This window comes from Pelophylax lessonae (assembly GCF_965119305.1).
Source record: "Pelophylax lessonae genome assembly, chromosome: 2".
Taxonomy (NCBI): domain Eukaryota; kingdom Metazoa; phylum Chordata; class Amphibia; order Anura; family Ranidae; genus Pelophylax; species Pelophylax lessonae.
Genome location: NC_138769.1, coordinates 439,629,366 through 439,652,965, shown reverse-complemented (window position 1 = coordinate 439,652,965; position 23,600 = coordinate 439,629,366). Strand labels below are relative to the sequence as shown.

General features: G+C 44.8%; 1 protein-coding gene across 1 annotated transcript in view; it reads left to right on the top strand.

The window, feature by feature from the left end:
- Positions 1-23,600, top strand: part of LOC309546294 (E3 SUMO-protein ligase RanBP2-like) — a 258,408-nt gene that overhangs the window by 40,588 nt on the left and 194,220 nt on the right. Inside the window, exons 6-9 of the mRNA XM_082245888.1 lie at positions 8,363-8,502; positions 11,249-11,441; positions 18,464-18,548; positions 22,781-22,990. Of these exons, the coding sequence (XP_082102014.1) occupies positions 8,363-8,502; positions 11,249-11,441; positions 18,464-18,548; positions 22,781-22,990 (628 nt within the window). The remainder of the gene's footprint in view (positions 1-8,362; positions 8,503-11,248; positions 11,442-18,463; positions 18,549-22,780; positions 22,991-23,600) is intronic.

Here is a 23,600-nt window from a genome sequence, read left to right as displayed (position 1 = left end):
CTTTTCGGTCGCAAGGTTTTTTGTGGGCTGCTGTTTGGAGGGCTTTTGCCCTTCCTTGAGGGTGTTTGCTGTTGTTTTCAGGTGGGCCTCATCTTTTGTGCTGATGAGTCCTATGTTGCCTGGTCGGCTATGTTTGGCCTTCGGGACTTGTTCTTTTCTGCTGTTCCCACCCCTCGTTTTATGGCACTGCTTTGGGACGTCCCTACTGATATGAATCAGAGAACTGCGTCCGTGAATGAATGATGGAGAGAACCTGGATTTTTGACTTACCGTAAAATCCTTTTCTCTCAAGTTCATTGACAGATGCAGTACTGCCCCTCTATTTTGAGTTTGGTTGGGGTTACTTTTCTGACACTGCTTTGATCCAAAACTGGCATCCTATGCATGAAGAGAGAGGGTGTACCCTCCTGGACTGCCCAAAGGCGTAGCCAGAACTCTTTTCTGCCTAGTATCTTACTCCTGTAGGGGGCAGTATTACCCTACTGATATGAATCGGAGAACTGCGTCAGTCAATGAACTTAAGAGAAAAGGATTTTACGGTAAGTCAAAAATCCAGTGTTTTTTGTTTTTTTTTTTCCTTTTTTTTTTTAGTCCACGATAGCAAGGGAGAAGCTAGGGGCTGTAGGCATGACCGGATTGCGTTTTTTGCAACTTTTCTAAAAGTGACACTCCTTTTTTTTTTTTTTTTTTTTCCCTCTCCCTTTTTAAGCGATTATGCAGTCCCAGGACCAAATATCACCTAAAGAGTGCGGTTGCGGGACCCTCCGGGTCACAGCCCCTGTCTGCTTTTACAGCAGTTTTGGAAAACATGGTGTCAAAGTGGATTTAGTTTTAAAAAAATGCCGCGAGCAGTCTTCGCATTCTGACGGCAAAGAGGATATATCCTCGTCAGCTGCCGCACGGGAAAGCACGCTGGTGGAGGCACTTATTTTGTCTGTGTGGGAAACCTTAAAAATGGCGGATGATTCTACAGCGTCAGGGACGCAGTTTTTTTTTTGGCACCCGCAAATCCCAGAAGTCAGGGCAAGGTTTTTCCCTGTCTGGAACTTTTTGACAACATTGTCAATGAACAGTGGGGGCGCTTCAAACGTTAGTGGTGCCTAAGCACTTTAAAAGGTGCTACCCCTTCGTGGATGCGGTCTCCACTAGGTGGACCGTGCCAACAAAGGTGGATCATCCAGTTTCCAGACTAAACAAGTCTACTGTGGTCCCGGTTGAAAGAGTCCCCGGTTTTTACAGAACCCGTGGATAGACTGATCGAGTTTCTGTCCTGCCATTTTGCATGTGTTAGCAGGCTCAAAACTAAAACCGGTCTTTGTGATCACTCTGGTGTCACAGACCATCACAGAATGGGCAAAGTTGCTGAAAGGTGACTTGGAAACGGAGCAGCTCTCACCGGGCCTTCCTGCCGAGGCTTCTGCGCAGAAGAGGTGGAAGGGATTCCGTTGGCCCAAGACAAGCCTTGCTCGTCTGGATACGCACATCTGGTAAGGTTGGTCGCTGACGCTCCTTGGAGACTTCCTCTTGGGAAGATCTGCTGTCTTAAGGGCTGATCTTCCATCCTGCTTTATAGTCGCTGGCTTTAACGGCGTGGCTGTTGAGAGCCAGGTATTGAAGGATAGAGGTCTTTCTGATTCTGTGATTCCTACACTGTTGAAGGTCAGGAAGATCTATCATCGTACATGGAAATCGTACATCTCATGGTGTGAATTGCTGAAGGTGCATCCTCTCCTGTTTTCGGTGGGTAGGATTTTGACCTTTCTTCACAAAGAGGTTGAACAGCGGTTGGCTTTGGGCGCTATCAAAGGCCAAGTGTCGGCTTTGGCTGTATTTTTCGAACACCTTTTAGCTACGCATGCCTTGATTCGCACTTTTATACAAGGGGTTTGCCTCCGAGGCGATCCCCGCTACCTCTGTGGGATCTTAATTTAGTATTATCTGTTCTTCAAAAACCTCCTTTTGAGAACATTAGGGAGACGGTGCTTACATGGTCTCAGAAGGTTGCCTTTTTGGTGGCTATTACTTCTGCCCGCAGAGTATCTGAATTGGCAGCGTAGTCCTGCCATTCACCTTATCTGGTAGTCCACAGAGATGAAGTGGTACTTTGACCTAATCAGTTGTTTCTTCCTAAGGTGGTTTCTGATTTTCATCTGAATGAAGACCTTGTGCTGCCTTTACTCTGTCCTAAGCCCAAGCATCCCAAGGAAATTGCTTTGCATTCTTTGGATGTGGTTGCGGCAATTTAAAGTTTACTAGACGGCCACTAAATCTTTCAGGAAATCAGACTTTGTCCTCACCGAATTGCCTCAAAGGATTGGCTGCGACCATATCCAGATGGTTAGGCAGAAGGTGGTTCAGGCTTATTCACTGATGGGTCAGGTTCCTCCTTTCCCTGTGAAGGCGCATTCTACTAGGGCGCTGAGTGCCTCTTGGGCTTTTCGATATCAGGCGTCAGTGATGCAAGTTTGCAAGGCGGCAACTTAGTCATTGGTGCACACGCTCACAAAATTCTACAAAGTAGATGTGTTAGCATCCTCGGATGCTTCTTTTGCCTGCAAGGTTTTGCAGGCTGCAATTTAAAAGGGAAAATATTCTCTTTTGAGGGTGTATGTTTTTTAGGTGAGCTCCAGTTGTTCCTGGTTTAGCTCCATGTTTTCTGGTTGACCAAGTTTAGCCTTTGGGGAATTGCGTTCGTTCTTTGCAGGGTTTTTTTTTCCCCCACCCCTCATGCAAATACTGCTTTGGGACGTCCCAATGGTCAAGAAGATATGGAGCTGCATCTGTCAATGAACGATGGAGAAAACAGGGTTTGACTTACCGTAAAATCCTCTTCTTTGAAGTTCATTTACAGACGCAGCACCCGTCCCTCTAGTTATGAGTGGGATGTGGGTTTTCTTCTAAACACTGCTTGTAACAAAACTGAAGGCTATAGCAGTGTGTGTGTGTGTATGCCTGCAGGGACTGCCCCATAGGCATGGTAAAAAAAATTTCATGCCTAGTTTTCTACTCCTGTAGGGGGCAGCATAACCCAATGGTCAAAGATATGGTGCTGCTTCTGTCAATGAACTTCAGAGAAAAGGATTTTACGGTAAGTCAAAAATCCTGTTTTTTTTTTTTGTAGAGCTTGCCCAATCTTGGATAAAATGATTACATTTTTTTTTGCTTAGAATAAAGATCAGTATTCTCAGTGTAACCTCTTTCACATTGTACAAAAAAATTGCGCTATGTTTACTGTTAGTTTTTTGTTTTTATTTTGACAGCTGTTAGCAGAGAACTGCTCTGCACTTGTTACATGAATCATGGAAATGCTAGATTAGGATCCTGAGAGGGGTTGAACCGAGATGGCAATATTTTTTTTTAATGATTAATCATGCAGCTCTGAATTTTAGAGGAAAAAAGGAGCCTTTACTATTTAACACCTACCCAGTTGTCCTCAGATTGAGGGAATCGCGTTTCATTAGTTTTTTTAAAGTTATCAGTAAGAATACAGCATATTACAGTGATATGCAACAGAGCAAGGGTTTAGACTTGCAAACATTCACCCCAAGGGGGTTAACAAAGATGCAAATGGTGTTTCCACACAGTGCCTTTAGCAGGGTAATTTAGAGAGGAAGAAGAGAGCTAAAGATCGAGGGAATTCCAAAGTCACACATCCTAGCTACCACATAGCTGAGGATATTTATTTGCTCCCAGTAGCTGAATGCAACACAGCGAATAGAAAGAGGAGTTTGTGTTGAAAGATCTTAAAGTATCAATCTTTGTCAAAAGGTAAAACCCAGGTTTGGTTTAAGCACAGTGGATTGATGGTTTCGGAAATTGGCATCAGCCTTTGACTTTGGAAAGCAAGATGACAGATATAGGATTCTGTACTTAAGTTGGTTTATTTGTATTTTCTCCTCTCACCTTCCAGGACGGCAACACATGAGATGAGAGGCTCCACCCTACAGGAAACACAATCAGTTCAGTTGTTAAAAGGCCCCACCCTTCCCCTTGTCTCTCAGTATTGTGTTTTCTCCTACAGCGAAAAATTTATTTTTTTTGTCTCTGACCTGAAGACTCTGTGTTGGATGTGTGGCAGGTTCAGCAACGACGGTGAGGGCCGCACTCTACCTGCACGCCTTTTAGGCTTCTCACAGGTTTCCCCCCAGGATACAGTCAGTCACAGTGGTGGTCCCTCCAGAGCCTGTGGCCTGCTCTTCAGCATGGGTCTTCTCCGGTCCTCCCTGCTCTTCAGCCAGTATTCGAAAATACCGCCGGATGTAGCAGGGCTTGGAGGAGGAACTAGCGCGCTCCAAGTCTCGCTTTGAAACCGGAACTTCCGATTTGTGCAGGAAAGGCGGAGCATGCTCAGTGCGACCCAGAAGAGGGAAGCTAGTACGGAGGAGACGCCGGCCCCGCATGGCGGTGGTAAGGCAGACTCTCCAGCCGAAAGGAGCCAGATAGTTGCCAAAGATATGAAACCCGCCGCAACCCACCTCTTGGAGAAGGAGGAGGGCCAAGTTATTATGGGGCAGGAAGAGTGATCTTGTGTTTATCTCCACTTCTCTTGCAGAATCCTCAGGTGGAACCCAGGAGGCCTCTTATAAAGCACCCCCTGTATCAACTAGCGTTAGCTCCTCTAAAAAAAAATGTTAATTGCGTGGAGAGACTGCCCAGATCTCACTCCAAGCCCTTTTGTTACAGGTGTAATCACAAACTGGCTGGTAAAGAGGCCTCAGGGTTGATGAAAGATTTCCTTAAAGCAGAGTTCCACCCTAAAATTTTTTTTTTAACTAAAAATACCCCTAGGACAGTCGGGGCTAGTGCATTTAGGCAACGATAGCCTCTGAACTGTCCCCTGTTTAGCTTACCCTTAAGAAAAACTTACCTTGAAAATTTCTTGTCCAGCGCTGCCATCTGCGTTGTGGGCAGCTGAAGCCAGAGCATCCTCTTCGGTGTCCTCTTCGGTCCCAGAATGCCCTGCTCGTCACGGCCGTTGCAGGCGCGTCATCCCGCAGCTGGTTCTGCGCATGCCCAGAAGCTGTTCAAATTGATTCTGCAGGGAATGGCGCGCCTGAACCGGAAGTGACGAGTGACACCGGTGCAGGAGCATTGACTCCTGAGATTGATGGAGCTTATCTCCCAGGAGTCAAAGCAAAGGAGGAAGTGACGGGGGGGTGGGGGGGTTGGGCTGCGGCCGCAGAGGGAGGAAGTGGAAGGAAGGTAAATTAATTTTCAGAAAAAATAAGGTAAGTGAAACAAAAAAAAATAACTATCCAATTATTTTTCAGGTTGTTTTAAGCTAACGGAAGGTGCAAAGTTGTAAGATAGGGTGGAATTCCGCTTTAAGTCTATGCAGGAAGAAATGCTAGCAACTATCCAGTCCTTCCGCACCTCTGTAGCTTCCCCTAGAGCCGGGTGAGCTAACCCCTAAAGAGGGCCCTTCTCAGAGTTTACATTCCAAGGCAGGCCCATCTGCTTTTTTGCCTGGTTCGCAGGGTGTCCCCCCTGCTCAAGCAAGTGAAGAGGAAGACCTAGAACGCAGGAAGACAGGCTAAGTCTCAACTTGGCTCTGGGGAGTAGGTTCATGTGGATCCAGATAGTGAGGCAGAGTATACCAAATTGAACAGAAATCTGTTAGGTCTGGAAAATCTGGAGGGACTCATTCAAGCTATTTATGCTACATAAGAAATCCCAGAACCTCCCAAGGAGACCTTGGCACAGGATAAGATGTATAAAGGACTGTCTCATTTCCCAATTGGAGGAAATTTCAGTCAGTCCACACACTTATCACCTCCTCCAGGAGGGCTACCACCTAGAATTTTCATCCATACCCCTACTAGAAGTAACTTTAACTCATCCTCCAAAGGATGTACTAAAAAAGAGCCCTTTTTATATGGGATTCAAGAACTGGCAGAAACAACTAGTGATAGTTACAAGGCTTTTACTCCCATGTTTTCGTGGTACCCAAGCCCTCGGGAAAATACCACCTTATCAGAAACCTTAAGTTCCTAGCATTCAAGAGGTTTTCATTGGAAGAGATTTATACAGTACGCAAAAATCTGTTGAAATCTGTTGAAAGATGTGTTTATGACTACTCGATCTCAGGGATGCCTACCTGCATGTTCCAATTCACCCGGAACACCAGGCCTTTCTGAGATTTGTGGTCACAGACGAAGGGACTGCACATTGGCAGTTCAGGGCACTCCACTTTGGTCTAGCAGCCAGTCCAAGGATTTTTACCAAGAACCTGGCAGAAGTGGTGGCATATCTTCATCTCCAGGGAATAGCTTTGATTCCTTACCTTGATGATCTACTGATTTTTGGTCCGTCAAATACCCAGAAGGTGTTAACGGTCCTACAAATGCTAGGCTGGTTGATCAGCATGGAAAAGTCATCCCTGGAGCCCGCCCAGGTTCAGACCTATTTAGGGTAACGGAAAGACTCGTGGGTACAATGTCTTTTCCTTCCAAGGGAAAAGGTGGAAAATGTAGTCTCTTTAGTAAAAGGATTGATGGTCGCCCCCCTCGTGCTCCAGGAGAGAGATTCCGAGAGTTCTGGGGCTCAGGTCAGCCAGCATCCCAGCAGTAGCTTGGGCTCAGCTACATTCGAAGAGACCTTCAATTTTTCCACCTTTCCTCCTGGGACAAAAAGGTAGAGTCCCTGGCCGAAAGGGTTATCCTCACCCCTTAGGTAAAAACCTCCCTGCAGTGGTGGTCAATACCAAGCAATTTAGAAAAAGGCAGACCTTGGTCAGTGGAGCCCTGTGAAGGTTACCACAGACGTAAGCACCTGGGGTGGGGGGCTCATCTAGAGGGAGCCCAAGCCTAGGGCATCTGGGACAAGTAGCCAAGTCCTCCAACTTCAGAAACTCAGCAGTGGGCGAAGCCCTAAGCCTTCGAGAGTTCCATTTCAGCCATGGGAATTCAGGTCTGCTCCGACAATGCTACAACAGTAGCTTTCCTGAATCACCAAGGGGGTACTGGGTCCAGACCCTTGTTGGTACTAGCCCAAGAAATCCTACGCTGGGCCGTAGGAAGTGTGATCTCCCTGTCAGCCATTCACATAAAAGGGGGAAGCAAATTTACTCAGTCGCCATCCAATAAGAAAAGTAGAATGGGAGCAAAATTCCAAGGTATTTCTGACACTAGTCCAAAATTTTGGCTGCCCAGAAGTAGACCTATTTGCCAGCCTACAAAACAGAAAGGTTAGGAGATTATTTTCCCTTTAACGGGAAAGAGGGACGTTGGGTCTGGATTTTCTGGCCCAGATATGGCAGTTTGAGTTAGCCTATAATAACAAGGAAAATCTATTTAAAAGTTTGGAAAACATTTTGTACTTGGCGTAGGCAGAAGCAATTTTTTATTTAGGCCCTTTTGCACCTACAGAAGAGGTTCCCTTTTAAGTTTTTGTCGTCCTATTAGCTGTCACGACAGCCAGAAGGGTGGGGAACCTACAAGGTCTTTCAATTAAAGAACTATTTATGTTCTTTCCAGATAGGATTATTCTCAGGCCAGGTCCCCTATATCTGACTAAGGTAGCATCTTCCTTTCACAGGAAGCGGGAAATAATTTTGCCATCCTTTTTGTGATCCTAGAAATGAAAAAGAAATGACATTTCATTGTTTAGATTTGAGGAGATACCTCCGCACCTATTTACAGAGGACCAGGGAGTTTAGGAGATCTAATTACCTTTTGATCCTCTACTCTGAACCAAGAAAAGGACTGCAGGCGTCAAAACCTTCAGTCTCTAGGTGGATCAGGCAAGCCATTACCATGTCTTATGAGGTTTCAGGTGTTCCTGCTCCAGAAAAACTGAAAGCACACTCAACCAGAGCACGGGCATCTTTCTAGGCTGAAAAAGCGGGAGCTTCCTGGGAACAGCCACCTGGTCCAGCTATGACACGTTTCTGAAGCACTACCAAGTGGAGGTGCTGTCTCGGCAAGACCCTAGCCTGTGGCCGAAAGGTACTACAGGTGGTGGTCCCACCCTACGGGTAGGCCTGTGGTTACTTTAGTATCCTCTGATGTGTTGCCGTTCTGGAAGGTGAGAGGAGAAAATGTCCGTTAGACTTACTGGTAACAGTGTTTCTACGGACCTTCCAGGACGGCAGGCCTACTTTCTGCCTGGTTAAAAGGGTGAGGAAAGAATGTAAACCTAGGTGGCAAGTACCTAAGTGATTATACATCCCTTGTGACTCGGTTGGAGAACTACTTTTATTTACAACTGAGGGACAAGGGGAAGGGTGGGGCTTTTTTTAACAACTGTGAACTGATTGTGTTTCCTGTAGGGTGCAGCCTCTCATCTCTCATGTGTTGCTGTTCTGGAAGGTTTGTAGAAACAATGTTACCAGTAAGTCTAATGGATGGTTTTTGTGTTTCAGGAGTATTTGTCCTCTCACGCAACTTCAGCTAAAAGCAATTGGAGAACAATTAACAAGGAACTGTTGCTTGCACTTGCAGACCTTGTCCTTGTAACACTGTCTACCAGAGATGTACAGGAAAGCAGGCTAGCACTTAAAAGGTATCTTTCTTCTCCCCCCCCCCCCCCCCCCAATCTTTGGTTATTTGTAATTTATGTGCCAATAATTTACTGTTGGACATAGATCAGGTAACGTTTCCAACCAGTAGAACTGCTATTCATAAGACTTGGCATAAAAAAAAAATGACATGGCAGACTTCTCCTGAAGTTGGTATCTAAGATATGTTTTGTAGAGTGGGTCTTGGGGAAGATGTTTGAGCTGCTGTTTCTGTCAGTTTCTAAATGATATATTTCATGCCATCATTCACTCAGTAAAGATGTAAATTGCACATTCAGATATACAAACGGCCTTTAGAGGGTGTATCTGACTTTCTGTATATGAAGGTAATACTTAAAACTGTGAGCATCAAGCGATTATAAATGTAAGAGCTGTGCATATATTCCCTATGAGGAAAGAGAAGCCGTTGTAATGCACTTCTTTAAATTGTCATAAGGGGCGGTAGACTCTCATAATGACTCCATTAAACGTGTATTACCTCATTCTAATGAACGTTGATGTTGCCAGTTACAATTACCAGTTAATTGTAAGTAAATGTGTTCTGGAAAAATGTAAGAGCTGCACTAAAATGGATTTTTATTGAAACTTGAAATAAAAAGCTTAATGTCTCCTGAAATCTATTTGTTGCCATGTTACCCACCTTATTTACACAGGGTCTCCTAGCTCCTAAAGCCTGGTACACACTGAGTTTTTTTCGTTCACCCCAGTGAGCTGAAAAAAAAAAAAAAAACGTAATAGCTCAGGAGGAGCCGCTGTACTAATGGTCCCAACATTAGTACGACCATCTCCCCCGCTGAGTTACTGTGTTCCGACGGGGGGGGGGGGGGCGGCGGCCGCCCCCCCAGGACACTCTGGTCAGCCCTCTCAGCCTTTGGTTGAGAGGGTGCTGATAGGCAGACCTTTTTCGGTCATGCCCCTTCGACAGATGCCGACGGAATAGCCGGGTTCTGTCGGACCGGCTGCCGCACATACGGGTCGAATTTAGCTGATTTTAGCCCTGAGTGTACGGCTCTTAAGACTGAATAACGCGTTTAACCACTTAAGCTCTGGAAGGTTTTACCCCCTTAATGACCAGGCCATTTTTTGCGATACGGCATTGCGTTGCTTTAACTGACAATAACGTGGTCGACACTGTACCCAAATAAAGTTGGATGCACTTCCCCCCCCCCCCCCCCCACAAATAGCTTTCTTTTGGTGGTATTTGATCGCCTCCTGCAGTGTTTATATTTTGCCCTAAAAAAAAAAAAAAAACTATAATTTTGAAAAAATTTTTTACCTTCTGCTATAAAACCTACCCAATGAGAATGTGTTTACATTTTTTTTTTTTTTTATCAGTTTAGGCTATGTTTTCTGCTACATATTTTTGGTAATAAAAAATCCTAATAAGTGTATATTGGTTTGCACAAAAGTTATAGTATCTACAAACTATGGGATACATTTATGGACTTTATTTTTTTTTTTTTTATTGTTTTTACCAGTAACGGCGATCAGCATTATTTTTTTGCGGGACTACAACATTGCGGCAGACAAATCTGACGTTAAGTGACACTTTTTGGGGACCAGTGACACCACTACAGTGATCAGTGCTAAAACCAAATGCCCTGCTACTGTATAAATGACACTGGCAGGGAAGGGTTAGGGAGTGCTTTCTAACAAAGGGGGGGGGGGTGGGGGGGGAAGTGGATGTGCTAGAGTAAAAGGGATCTGAAACGCAAGATCTTTTCCTCCCAGACCGAACAGCGGTTTACCTTGTTTAAATAGGCAGACCGCCGTTTGGCTTGTTTCCCGAACTTGGTCGGGAAGTGGTTAATGAATTTAATGCACAGAAACACAATGTTGCCCAATTTGTTGGTAAAATATATAAAATTGTTATGCCAAGTGATTAGATACCAAACATGTCACTCTAGTAAACTGCGTAAGCCCGTGAAACGGTGCCAAACTGATACCTTAAAAAAAAAAAAAATCTGTAGGCGACAATTTTTAAAAGCCTTAACAGGTTACCAGTTTAGAGTTGCACAGAAGGTCTGGTGCTAGAATTATTGCTCTCGCTCTTCGTGTTCATGGCGATAAAATTGTGTGATCAGTTTTTACATATGCGTGCGGGACTTTGCATTTGTGTAGGGGGTTAAAATGTATTTGTATTTTGTTTAAGTTTTTTTTACAATGTCCCTTGTGATAGCATGGACTGTGACCATTCCTCTTCATGGAAAGATCTGGGGTCCTTTAGAAACCTCCAGATGTCTCCTCTGGCCTGCAAAGCATCTGCTCAAACAGATCAGTTTGGTCATACGCTTGTACTAGCCAGTAACAACTTCTAAATATATTAAACCAACCAAAAGTGGAAGTGACGAAATCCTTATTTATGCCGGTTTCTGAACTAACCCAAAGGGTGGAACAACATCTCTGTTCAGTCCACAGGATGTCGCCGGTCAGACCTCCTAGCCTCCCTGATCCCCCCCCCCCCCTTTCCGCCACCTGTAGAAGGTGCAAGCATCATTCTGGTATAACAGTTAACCCGTAGTTGTATTTACACCCTATGTATGGCAATTGGTTTAACTTTGATCTTTCAGAAGCACATGCCAAGTGCCCACTTAAAGCCCTTAAAGTGATTAAAGGTTGGCTAGCAGTAAAAGTCGCTTATCCCAATGAATTCTAGCATTTATGCAGTGAAAAAAAAACGAAGCAAGACCATGAAAAGGTAAATAAAATGTTGTCATTCTCCCCTATCAGTTTCGATCAAGCACTCTGTTCACTGAAGCCCCATGCAGATGGCACAGACGACTTGTCAATTACATTTGCTGAAATGCGAGGTCACTACTACATGCATACTGGAACTCAGTTACTGAAAATGGCTCAGCACAGTGAAGTTCAGTGGAAGGCATCATTAGAACCAGCTGCACTATGTTATCTTCTTGCTTTCCAGGTATTGAATATAAAGTGTGTATTGTCAGAACATTCTATGTATGAATGTGAGTTAGGCACCATAGATTGTAAGCTCCTTGAGGTTAGGGACTGATGTGATTCTATATTGTGTAAAGCGCTGCGTAAACTGATGGCGCTATACAAGTACCTGTAATATGTAATCACAAAATTTTTTTTCTTTATTTCTATCGCATCATTTTTCTACATTACAGGACCTATGGCATCTTCATTCTGTTAGAATATAGTTATGCTGCCTTCAACTGGGTGCTGTTTAAAAAAAAAAAAAAAAAAAAAAAAAGCAGCCTTATTTTTTTGCTAGTGTCCTTAGTTGATGGTCACGTCGGTGTAGTCTCTGCACAACTACCTTTTTCTCTATCGCCCATTGACAGACGCAGCTCTTATGCTTCTTATACCATAGGATTATGCTGCCCCCTACAGGAGTAGTACTAGGCAGGAAAAAGTTCACTGACAGGCCTGCAGGGGCTGTCCTTCACAGCATAACCCCACACACTCTGCCACAAGCCAATTTCTTGCTGCCTAGTGAAGGAGTAGGACCTAGGTTTCCTGCTGGGACTTCAGTCTGTTTTTTTGTTCTTTTAAGAATTTTTCTGTTTCTCTTTACTCACTAACGCTAGCTAGTTTTAGGGGGATCCTCCTGGTGAACTACAAGCGACAGCCGGCTGAGGTTTCGCACTGGATAATATAGATCCTTTTGGTCTCCCAGCCTGGCCAATGAGCGAGAGCAGGTTAAAGTCTCGCATTATGCCTCGCCATGACCGAGCCCCTGTGGACGGGGATGAGCCTGCGAGTGGATGTCTCGCCGGGACGCATCGACCTGGAACGCCCTGAGTCGCAGCATACCCCTCGGCTGGCAGCACCCTCACTCAGGGTGGGAGGTGGTCTGTCCGGAGCGGAACCCACCCGGTCCATGGTATGGTGAGTAAACTTAGCCCCCCATGTCCCTAGTGGCTTCTAGAGGGGGGGGGATGTGGGCCCACTCCTGGGGATAATAGGACCCCGTTTTCCTAAAAGATCCCTCTGGCCTACCAGGATCCCGGCCCTGCCCTCCCTGCTCTCTTGCATGGGGGCACTATATTTGGGGCCTGGCGCCCGAGGGGGGGGGGAGAGAGGGTATACAGTGATACCTTTATCCTATGGGGTATGTTTAGGTAGATTCCCGGTGTGGCCTTTTATCTGGGTCCTGACCATATGGCAGCGTTTGGCCATCTTGGGTGTGGGCATCTGCTCCCGGTGTGTGAGGGGAGGTGGCCATTTTCCCTGGGCTTCCTATGCAGTTGTATTGGTGCCATTTTGTTGTAGCCTAGGGCTACAGAGGCAATTCAGCCTCTTGTGGATTGATGTCACTTCCTATGACCGCTTCCTGTGCTCAGTTCTTCCTGCTACAGACGTTGCTGGTTCCTATGTGAGGTGATACGGTATGGGTGTAGTTTCTGGGCATTTCCTGCGTAGTCTGCTACCTGCCGCTGTTTAAAGGGTAACGCAGAGTACAGCGAGATCAGGGGGTGTGGCCTGCGATCGCAAATTTAAAGGGGCAGTGCACGTATTTTTGCAACATTGCAAAATTGAGTCCCAGGTGGTAAATTCTCCATCAGACCCTCTCCGTGCAACTGCCGGTACGTCCTGCACAGTCCATAGTGTCTTTTTCTGTATAATTGGAAAGTCTGGCATCAAAGGTTGCTCTTGTCATGAAACATGTTGCAATCCAAAAACGGGCGTTGCCTTCTCTGTCTTCTGACTCAGAGACTTATATGGTCGCCATGGACAACCCCCTCCCTGAGGGATTCCTGTCCTCGCATTCAGATGGCGAAGATGACCTGTCGTCGTCAGCCGCACTGATTTGTTCAGTAAGGGAAACTTGACAATTGACTGAGCCCACACAGTGAGGAACGTGGGTGGTTTTGGCTCCCGCATAGCCCAGAAATCGGGTCAGGTATTTCCTTGCCCCGAGGAATTTCACGATATTGTGAATAAACAATGGTGGGGTGCCTAATCGCTTTAAACGTGGTTATCCCTTTGCTGACTCGGTCAGTTGTTTCCAGGTTTAACAAATCTACTGTGGTACCCGTGGTAGATTCCCCAGCCTTCAAGGACCCGGTGGGTAGACAGGTGGAATCCCTTTCCTGCCACCTCCATGTTTTGGCGGGTTCGGTACAAAAAAACGATCTTGGTGTCCGTTCTGGTTTCACAGAGGACAACGGTATGGGTTAAAGTGCTTAGGGGTAACTTGAACGCTGAGAGAGTTCCTCCAACCTTGATTGGACTCGCGGACCAGATGGCACAGGCCCTAGTGTTTGTGTGATGCGTCCTTGGACGCAGCCCCTCTGGTTGCTAGAGGGTCAGCGGTAGGGATTCCCATACGCCGTATGGCGTGATTTATTTTATTTTTTAAAGAGCTGGTCGGCTGACCAGACTTCTAGAAGACCTTAAAAGATCTCCTCTTTCTGGGCGAGCGTTTGTTTGGAGACTCCTTGGATGAGTTGAAAGGCTTAACGGGTGGTAAGAGTACTCTTCTTCCCCTATCCTCCAAAGGCGGTATCAGCAACTCAAGAGAATGGTAAACCGTTCAGAGCCTCTGGAGGGAGCAAAAAGGCTTGGGCGGGTAAGCCCAAAACCAGTCTGAAGGGGCGCTCTCACCCATTTTTTTGGGTAGGGGATGTCTGTGTTTCTTTCAGAAACCCTGGATGTCCTTGGTCCGAGACACCAATGTGTTTGCAAACCGATTGATTTCGGGTACAAGTTAGAATTTCGGTCTCGGCCGGCAGACAGATCCTTTCCCTAGGGCAAGGTGCATCCTAATTTAGACCTCAAGTCTCTGAACTGCTTTGTGGGGGTGTAGTAGTTTCGGATGGAATCCATTCGGTTCGTAGTAGCGTCTTTATCTCAGGGGGATTTTTAGCCTCCATTGACATCAAAGATGCATAGCTGCACATCACTATATACGGGGGACACCAGAGGTATCTCCATTTTTGCTGTGACTAAGGAGCGGCGTTTACCCTTTGGTCTCGTCTCCACTCCCAGAATCTTTACCAAGGTTTTGGCCTCAGTGTTGGCGTTGCAGCGCAAAAGAGGGATTGCGATCCTAGGATATCTGAACGATCTCCCGTTGAGAGCAAACTTTCACCCAGACTTGTTGGGCGATCAATTAATCATGCACTGACCCTGTCAGTGTGACTGATTTACATTGAAAAGGTTGAAAAAAGACAAGTCCATACACAATTCTATACCTGCTGTTGATCCAGAGGAAGGCGAAAATAAACCCCAGCAAAGCATGATCCAATTTGCTACAGCAGGGGAAAAAAATTCCTTCCTGATCCCCCGAGAGGCAATTGTATATTCCCTGGATCAACTGTACCTAAAAATAAAAAAAGAGTACCCATTTATATTATGTACACCTAGGAAAGAATCCAGGCCTTTTTTTAAAGCAATCTAGTGAGCTAGCCAAAACCACCTCTGGAGGGAGTCTATTCCACATTTTCACCGCTCTTGCGGTGAAGAAACCTTTCCGTATTTGGAGACTAAATCTGTTTTCCGCTAGACGGAAAGAGTGCCCCTTTGTCCTCTGTGTTGACCTTAAAGTGAACAACTCAACACCAAGTTCACTATATGGACCCCTTATGTATATATACATGTTGATCATATCCCCCCCTTTAATCTCCTCTTCTCGACAAAATAAAGTTCCTCCTAATCTTTTCTCATAGACGAGGTCCTCCATGCCTTTTATCAGTTTGGTTGCCCTTCTCTGCACTTTCTCCACTTCCCCGATATCCTTTTTAAGAACTGGTGCCCAAAACTGAACTGCATATTCCAGATGAGGTCTTACTAATCTGTACAGGGGCAAAATATCTCTCTCTCTCTCTCTCTCTCTGAAGTCCATGCCTCTGTTAATACAAGAAAGGACTTGGCATGCAATGCCAAGCTTCTGTTTCCAAAGCATGCAATTAAGCTTATGATCTACCAGAACACCCCGATCCTTCGCTGCTATGGACTCCCCCAGTTCTACTCCACCTAGTATGTATGATGCATGCATATTCTTAGCCCCCAAGTGCATAACTTTACATTTATCAACATTAAACCTCATTTGCCACATAGTTGTCCAATAAAACAGTGCATTGAGGTCAGCTTGGAAGTTGGAGACATCCTGTAAAGAAGTTATTCCACTGCAAAGCTTGGTGTCATCTGCAAAGACTGAAATGCTACTTTTAATCCCAGACCCTATATCATTTATAAAGATATTAAAAAGTAAGTGTAACAGATCCCCAATACTTGGATCAAGTATTTCTGTCTTAGGTCTCCAGAATCTCACGTGATGCAGTGACCTGGCCCCTCAATTCCCCCCCAAACTTCAGCCTAAGCTTGATGAAGGGTAAAACAAAAACACTTTAGTCACCAACTCGCTTCCAATATATACAGTCTCATGAGTTTGATTTCATTATCATATGCAAATGTAATTGTATACAGAACATAGTTAACATACCTTGGCCTTCTGGAAAGAGACAATAGGTGAATGAGACTGCAACATTATCATAATTCAACAAACAACAAGCCCAAACATAGCCGAATACACATTCCTAGAAGTGTGAACACACTTCACCTCTAAACAGATGAAAGCAGATGACATAGGCTCTCAGACTGCCCGTCTCCATTTTCAACACACCTTATTATAACTGTCAATACACATCCCCACAGTAGACGTCATTAGCATCTCTTTAGTCTCTCAATGTGTGGAGAAGTCCTCTGCTGCAACAGGCAGCTTTAGGCTGTAACATTGATCCCAGCCTGAGCCTGTATCTTGGGGTGACATGGATTTGAGTCCAAAGCAACACTACTCCCATGGTCCTCCAGCATATACCCCCACACAGAGGTGCACTCCCCTAAAAGCCATGGCCCATAGTCCGTGGGCAGGAGGCTGGCCTCCACTCCTCCAGTAACCCGTGGCGAACGTCCCAGCAAATGGGCGTTCGTCACAGTAAGGGTCCCAACACTGAACCTTGGGGTACACCACTGATAACTTTTAGACCATTCAGAGTAAGAATCATTAACCACTACTCCCTGAATTCTATCTTTTAGTCGGGCAGGGGCAGGGTGCTGGCCGACCCCTGTGCCCGCCCAGGGAGTCTGGTCGTCAGAGGAGTCTACTTTACCAATCGATGTTCTGATACTCCGAGCAATCGAGATTTGTCTGATCTGTGGACAAACTGACTGCTTGGTCTCCCGGTTCAAATCCAATCGGACAATACCACGGCTGTGGCCTACATCAATTGTTAAAGGGGCGCAAAGAGTGCCCGGGCTGCCAGGGAGGTGGCCGAGATTCTGACTTGGGCGGAAGGATAGGTTCTGGCTCTCTCCATAGTTCACATTCTGGGAGTGGAGAATTTGCAAGCAGATTACCTGAGTTGTCAGGTTCTGGATCACGGGGCATGGTCCTTTCATCCAGAGGCATTTCATTTCCTGTGTGTTGGTTGGGGGGCCCCGGAGGTGGACTTTTTGCATCTCTGCTAAACAAAGAGGCGCAATGGTTCCTGGCCAGAGTTCGAGATCCTCTGGCCGACGCAACAGACTCATTGGTAGCTCCTTGGAGCCAGTATAGGCTTATTTATGCCATCCCTCCGATACGGTTGTTAAGGTTTCTCTGCAGGATGGTGGTGGAGAATTTTCCGGTGATTCTGGTGGCTCCAGACTGGCCTCGTCGGTCTGGTACGCAGACCTGGTAAAGATGGTCGTCATGCCTCCCTGTCGGTTGCCTTTGAGGGAGGATCTGCTGTCTCAGGGGCCGATCCTCCATCCTGCTTTATGGTCGTGGTTTTTAACGGCATGGCTGTTAAAGGCCAGGTGCTGAGAGATAGCGGTTTCTTGGAGTTTGTGCTTTTTACCCTGCTGAGGGCTTGAACAGCGATTTCCAGAAAGATTTATCTTCACATGTGGAAGATGTGTATTCCATGGTGTAAATCACAATGATTTCTCCCTTGCCTTTTTTTTTGGTGGCTAGCATCTTGGCTTTCTTGCAGAAAGGAGTTGAGCAATGGTTGGCCTTGGGCATGATCATGGGCCAAGGGTTGGCTTTGGCGATGTACTTCCAACGCCCGTTGGCTGCTAATACCTTGATTCGCACCTTTCTTCTGAGTGTCATATGGCTCCTCCGACGATCGATTCTTGCTTCGGTGGGATTTGACTGGTTTTTGTAAGAACTTACCATAAAATCTTTTTCTCTGAAGTCCATTGACAGACGCAGCACCCGCCCCTCTGTTATGGGGGATGGTTTCTTTTTTTTTTTTTTTTTCTTCACTGCTTGCTTTGAAACTGGCTTGTGGCAAAGTGTGTGTGGGGTTTTGCCATGAAGGACAGCCCCTGTAGGCGTGTCAGTGAATTTTTTCCTCACTGGTACTACTCCTGTAGGGGGCGGGGGCAGCATAACCCTGTGGTATAAGCATAAGAGCTGCGTCTGTCAATGGACTTCAGAGAAAAGTATTTTAAGGTAAGTTCTTAAACATTTTTTCCAGTTTTTTTTTTTTTTCTCTATTTCCTGTCGTGAACAGGAGACTGACTTTGTCTAAATCTGATTTCTATGGCTTATGGCAAAGAATAATACAAGGAGCCCGCAGTAAAATGTGGGGGCGGCCTGTAATGTTGCCATTTGGCACTGGATCTTGTGTAATATATTGCCTGGTAGTCTTGCCAGGGTGCTCTACAGGTCCTAGCGGTGCATCTGCAATCATGAATGAAGCCTTTGGGGTCCCACTCCTCTTCAAAGTTGTTCTTTGATTGCTACAAAAGCGGGAATTCCTGACAGTCACTTCAAGGTGACAACATACCCCTATCCTAATGATGATGTGTGATATACTTCAAGAAAAGGATTTTACTGTAAAACCAAAAATCACATTTTCCAATACACCCGATGCCTTAAATTATTTTAGCTACAATGTAATACCTCTGGAAGATTATTGCAGTTGATACCTCTGCTCTTTTTGAATAAGCATATTTACTTTTTAAAATGTATGTTTTTAGGTGTCGTGGAATAAGCCAGTTAAAAGAGATGAAAATTCACAAAATATTCTTGAAGGTTTGGCGTGTGATCGACAAAGCCAATCAGGTAATTTAGATCAATTTTTGGTATTTGAAGAATTATAATTTATAATATAAAAGTCTTTGTTTGGCTACTTTATTTTTCCTTTAATCATGAATCGACCATGGGAAAAAACACTATGCTGACTTACTCTAATATCTGTGATTTAAAACTTCTAAAAAGAATGCAGGAAACTTTATTTTGCTCTCATTTCTTTTGGGGTTAACTTGCAGTGGTGTAAGGCTGGGTTCACACTGATGCGATTGCAGGTCACAGCAGGGGGTCCGTTGCGTCACTGTTCACCGATTTTGAGGGAGCTCATTGGACTGTGGAGGAAAACTAGCCAGTGGCACTCTCTGGTTTATGTCAGTTCCAGTGGGAGGTCATTAGTGCAATACATCCTGGGATTGTACATAAATTGCAGGGGGAGCATGTGACAGAGGATCTTTTGGTGGGAGCATCAGTCCCAGGAGGAGGTTATCCGGGCAGTCGGCCTGGGGGCCAGAGGTTGAGCTGGGCTGCAGAGGATCCAGAGTGTGCTAACCAAGTGGAGCTGCTGGGCAGAGATCTTCTGGAAAAAGTGTCGTGAGTACTTAAGATCTGCCCAGGGGTCTGCCTAGGAAAGGGGACCACTCCAGAGAGATCAAGGGGGATCCAGGAGCCAGCTAACCAGGAGAGTAAAGGGGGTGCCAAGTACTAAAGCCCTGAAATTTGGGGATTAAAGGGTGCGTCAGGAAGGGCCCTGAAGTGTTCAGCGATACAGATTGCACTACAAGTCAGCTACCCTAGGAAGGAGTACCTCAGGGGGCTCAAGGACTTTTCCACAGTCAGAGGTGAAGTCATAGTAAGCGACCTAGCCGTGACCAGCCTCAGACAGCACTAATCGGCTTCGGTAAGCATTAACTAGCATCAAACAGCATTTTCGTATAGTCGCTGTCTATTTGTGCATAGTTCAGTTGTTGGGAGTATCCCACTCATCCCTTCTCCTATCAAAGTTCTCAAACCTAAAAACCCAAAGAAACTGGACTGGTTCTTGTCTGAGGTATTCACACTTGGGAAACATGTTTAAAGGGATTACTGTTGCTAGCGGTTACCCAGGGGGACCCACACTCAGCAGCTCCCTTGGGAGTAGTGCTACATGTATGTTTTATTGGAGGATTAAATGTGGTACATATCAGACCAAAATTTTTAAAATTTGAAAAGTCCTAAACACCTTTTTGCTAATTTTCATACTGGATTGATATGATATTCATGACACACTCCCTTATTAATATTATAATTTCTACCGTGAAACAGTGAAAGTATTTATATCTGGTATCCTGTGTATGTATATAAAAAAAAAATATATGCCCAGAAGTCGGGATATGCAGGATATTTTAACGGAGTCAAACATGAAGCTATAATGAAGGGTGGAGGGGGGAAAATAACATTTATATATTAAAGTAGTACTAAGAGCTGAGACTTTTTATCATGGATATAATAATTTTAAATATAATGCACAATACTAGTATACTAAGAAACCTTTAGTTTTAAATGTAATTGTAATGCCTTATATCACCTCTAGTCTGTCAGCCTCCACCTTCTCTGGGTTCAGATGCTGATCTTCCCTTCACAGAGCCCTTAAAGTGATTGTAAGCAAGGTGTATAGCAAGGTAAAAAAAAAAAAAAAAAACCTTTGCCTTTTAGAATCACTTGGTTCCTTCTCTTGCCCAGGACTAAATTTCCCATGAGGCATTGCTCCTCACACATTTACAAGTTCTCTGCCATCTACTGACATGTACGGACGGTGTACTGAGCTGTATGTGCGTTGCACTGTATTTTGTGATATGTAAACAAATAATGCATTCTGTATGCAGGCCAACTAATCGGCTGACCGATTAATCGATTACGAAAATGGTTAACTATTTTCATAATCAGTTGTCGATTAATCGATTAGTTGTTTCAGCCCTAGATGCAAGCATCCCACACTGGGGAGTACATTAAAGAAAAGTTTCTGGGCATGCTAGAAGAAAGGGGAATCAGCAAAGACTGAGTGATGCTTGTGCTGCGAGACAGTGGAGCGAACATGGTTAAAGGTATGAGACTTGCTGAAGTGTCATAAATGATGGTCTGTCAAACCAGAAAGTTTTGCTGGACATTACCAATCTGAGGAAGTGCGCAGGCCATTTCCACCATTCTGTTCTTGCCAAGCAGCGACTGAGGTGCATTCAGGAAGACCTTTGGCCTACCCAAAAACAACCTGATGCAGGCTGTTCCAACACGATGGAACTCAAAGCTACACGTTACAAAGGATGCTGGAGCAGAAGCGAGCTCTCACTATATATTCTGGTGAATATGGACTTGGAGGACATTCTTGCCCTACTGCAGATCAGTGGGACATACTAGCCAACATTATGGATGCTCGTACCCATTGAGGAAGTGACACTGGAGGTGAGTCTTTACGACTCATCTGTTTCCTCTGTGATCCCATGTGTGATAGTCCTGAAGATGCTTCTTCAACAGAACCAAGGACCCAACACACTTGGCATCAAAGCATGTAGGCAGGCCATGAGGGACAGCCTTGCCAAAAAGTTTGAGAAGCATGAGGAGAATAAAACTGATGTGCTTGCATGTCTTTTGGATCCTCGATACCAGAACCATCCTTTCTCTTCTGATGTATTGCCCAAGGCAAAGCAATGGCTGACAGAAGATATTCAACAGAAGGTGCAGGAGGTTCTTCCTGAGGAAAAGAAAAGTCAAGGACAAGAAGAGAAGGTTTCTGATGTGAAAGAGCAGGATGCAAGAGAAAAATGTCCCAAAAGACAATGGACAGAAGAGAAAATTCATCGTGGTCAAACAGATGCAATGTTCAGGTTTTTTTTTTTTTGTTGGGGCCTCATGCAAGAGGATTCATCAGAATTGGCAATAATGAGCCTGGATGATGAACTTCATCTCTATTTGAAGGAATCAGTAATTGACAGAAGTGATCCTCTTCAGTGGTGGAAAGAAATGAGGTACGCTACAAAAGACTTCCCATGCTAGAAGATGCCTTTCTGCTCCTCCTTCCTCCAAGTGAGTGTGTTTTTAGTGAAGTGGCAGCAATTTATGAAAAGAGAAGAAGCTGTTTAACTGGTGAACATGCTAAAAGTTATGCTTTCTGCACTATAATATTGTTCTACTTTAACTGGGAGTATTGATTTGAAAGAGTCTGTCCACCAGTCCACTGAGTCTGTCCAATCAACTGTCTAGCTTGTTTCTATTTCTATCTATTTTTTTTTTCTAGCAGTTTTGCACTAACTACACTGCGCTGCAGTCAGTGCAAAAGTACTAGAAAAAAATATAGACATAGTAGACAGTGGATTGGAGTCAGTGCCAGTGGACTACTGCTGCAGTAGACCGCCACTCACTGCTGCAATAATTATATTCACCACTACTGCAGTAGTGATTTAAAATTATTGCAGTGAGTGCCCTACTGCAGCGATACTGACTAGTCCAATCCACTGTGTAGCTGTTGCCTTGCTTTTCCTCTACCAGTATTGCACTGACTGCAATAGTTGCAGTGAGTGCCATACTGCATGCAGAATGCAGATAGTCCTCCACTGACGTGTAGCCGTTGCCTTGCTCTTTTCTAGCAGTATTGCACTGACTGCAGTAGTTGAAGTGAGTGCCATACTGCACACAGAGGTAGTCCTCCACTGACTCAGTCCAGTCCAATCCACTGTGACATGTGTAGGTGTTGCCTTGCTCTTTTTATAGCAGTTGTGCGGTGTGTAGGTGTAGCTGTTGTTTCTTAGCTTTTTTTCTAGCAGTTTTGCATTGAGTGCACTGCAGTAGTGAATTAAAAATATTGCAGTGAGTCCACTACTGCAGCACTTTATTATGCATTAATGCACAGATGCGAAATGCAAATGTCCTTGCAATTGAAGTTTTCCTATCAGTTTTTATGCAGTTAAGGTGTGAAAAACAAGCACTTCATGTTAAAAATGTTAAAAATGTTAATAAAGATTAACATGTTAAGAGATTTGTGTCGAAATTTGTTTTGTTTTTTTTTTTGGGCAAAATTTTACGTGTGAAAATATCAGCAAATATCGGCCGATACCAATATGCGATCGGCGAAATATCGGTATCGGCAACGAAAAACAGATCGGTCGATCACTAGTTTAAACCACTTAGTATCAAATGCCTGAGATTTATTGGTTTTTGGTGTGAGCTTGAAAATGACTAAAATGGTGTTTAAGGCAGACTTTCTCACAACTTTTTTTTCTTTTTACTTTTAACAGGACACTTGCTCTTGAGTCTAAGTCATGGCAGGGATAATTTTCTCAAAGATGTCGTGGAGACTTTTGCTAACGTAAAAGGTCAAAGTAGTTTGCTGCAAATGTTGTATGAAAATGATCTTTCAATGAATGCATCTTTTCTGGGTACAGATGACATAAGCAACATAAGCTGTCAGACTCCAGATCTGAACGAACTACATCGATATGACCATGGTAAGGTTTAATTTCACATTTACAGTTAAGGTGACAGTCCAAAAAAAGGCCTTTGCACATGGGGCTGTCTAGCTGCAGTCCATCACCAGTGACTCATTGCTCGCGGGAGGGACAGCAGCAATGTCCAGCCCTGCTGTTGCAGCCTCTTGGACTATGGAAGGCTGCGGCTGAACACTGTTCAAAGAAAACATGCTTTCCAGGGGATCGTCCCTGAATGCATATCGCTCTAAACGCAGGTACCGCATTCAGCCCTGTTTAGGCACAGCCTGCCATAGACCGGCTGCTGCAGTGGTGCTGGATGCTGTACCTGTTCCTCCTGGGTTGTATTAAAACTTCAGTTGTGTGTAAGGGGCCTAAAGGACTTTTTTGCCTGCCTATTCAAAATACATTCATGACTGGCGGGTTCACTGGAATAAATTGTTATCTATTTGACTAGAGCCACAGAACATTTTTCATAAATGTAAAACTTTTCCAGCCTGTCATAGTTCAGGCATAGAAACATTGCAATACTCCAGAGAATGAAGATTTGTGTAAACCTCAAAGCTAATGGACAGCTTTATTAAAATGTGGAATTGGCAGTAAAACCAAGGATGGAACTTATGCCCCTTCA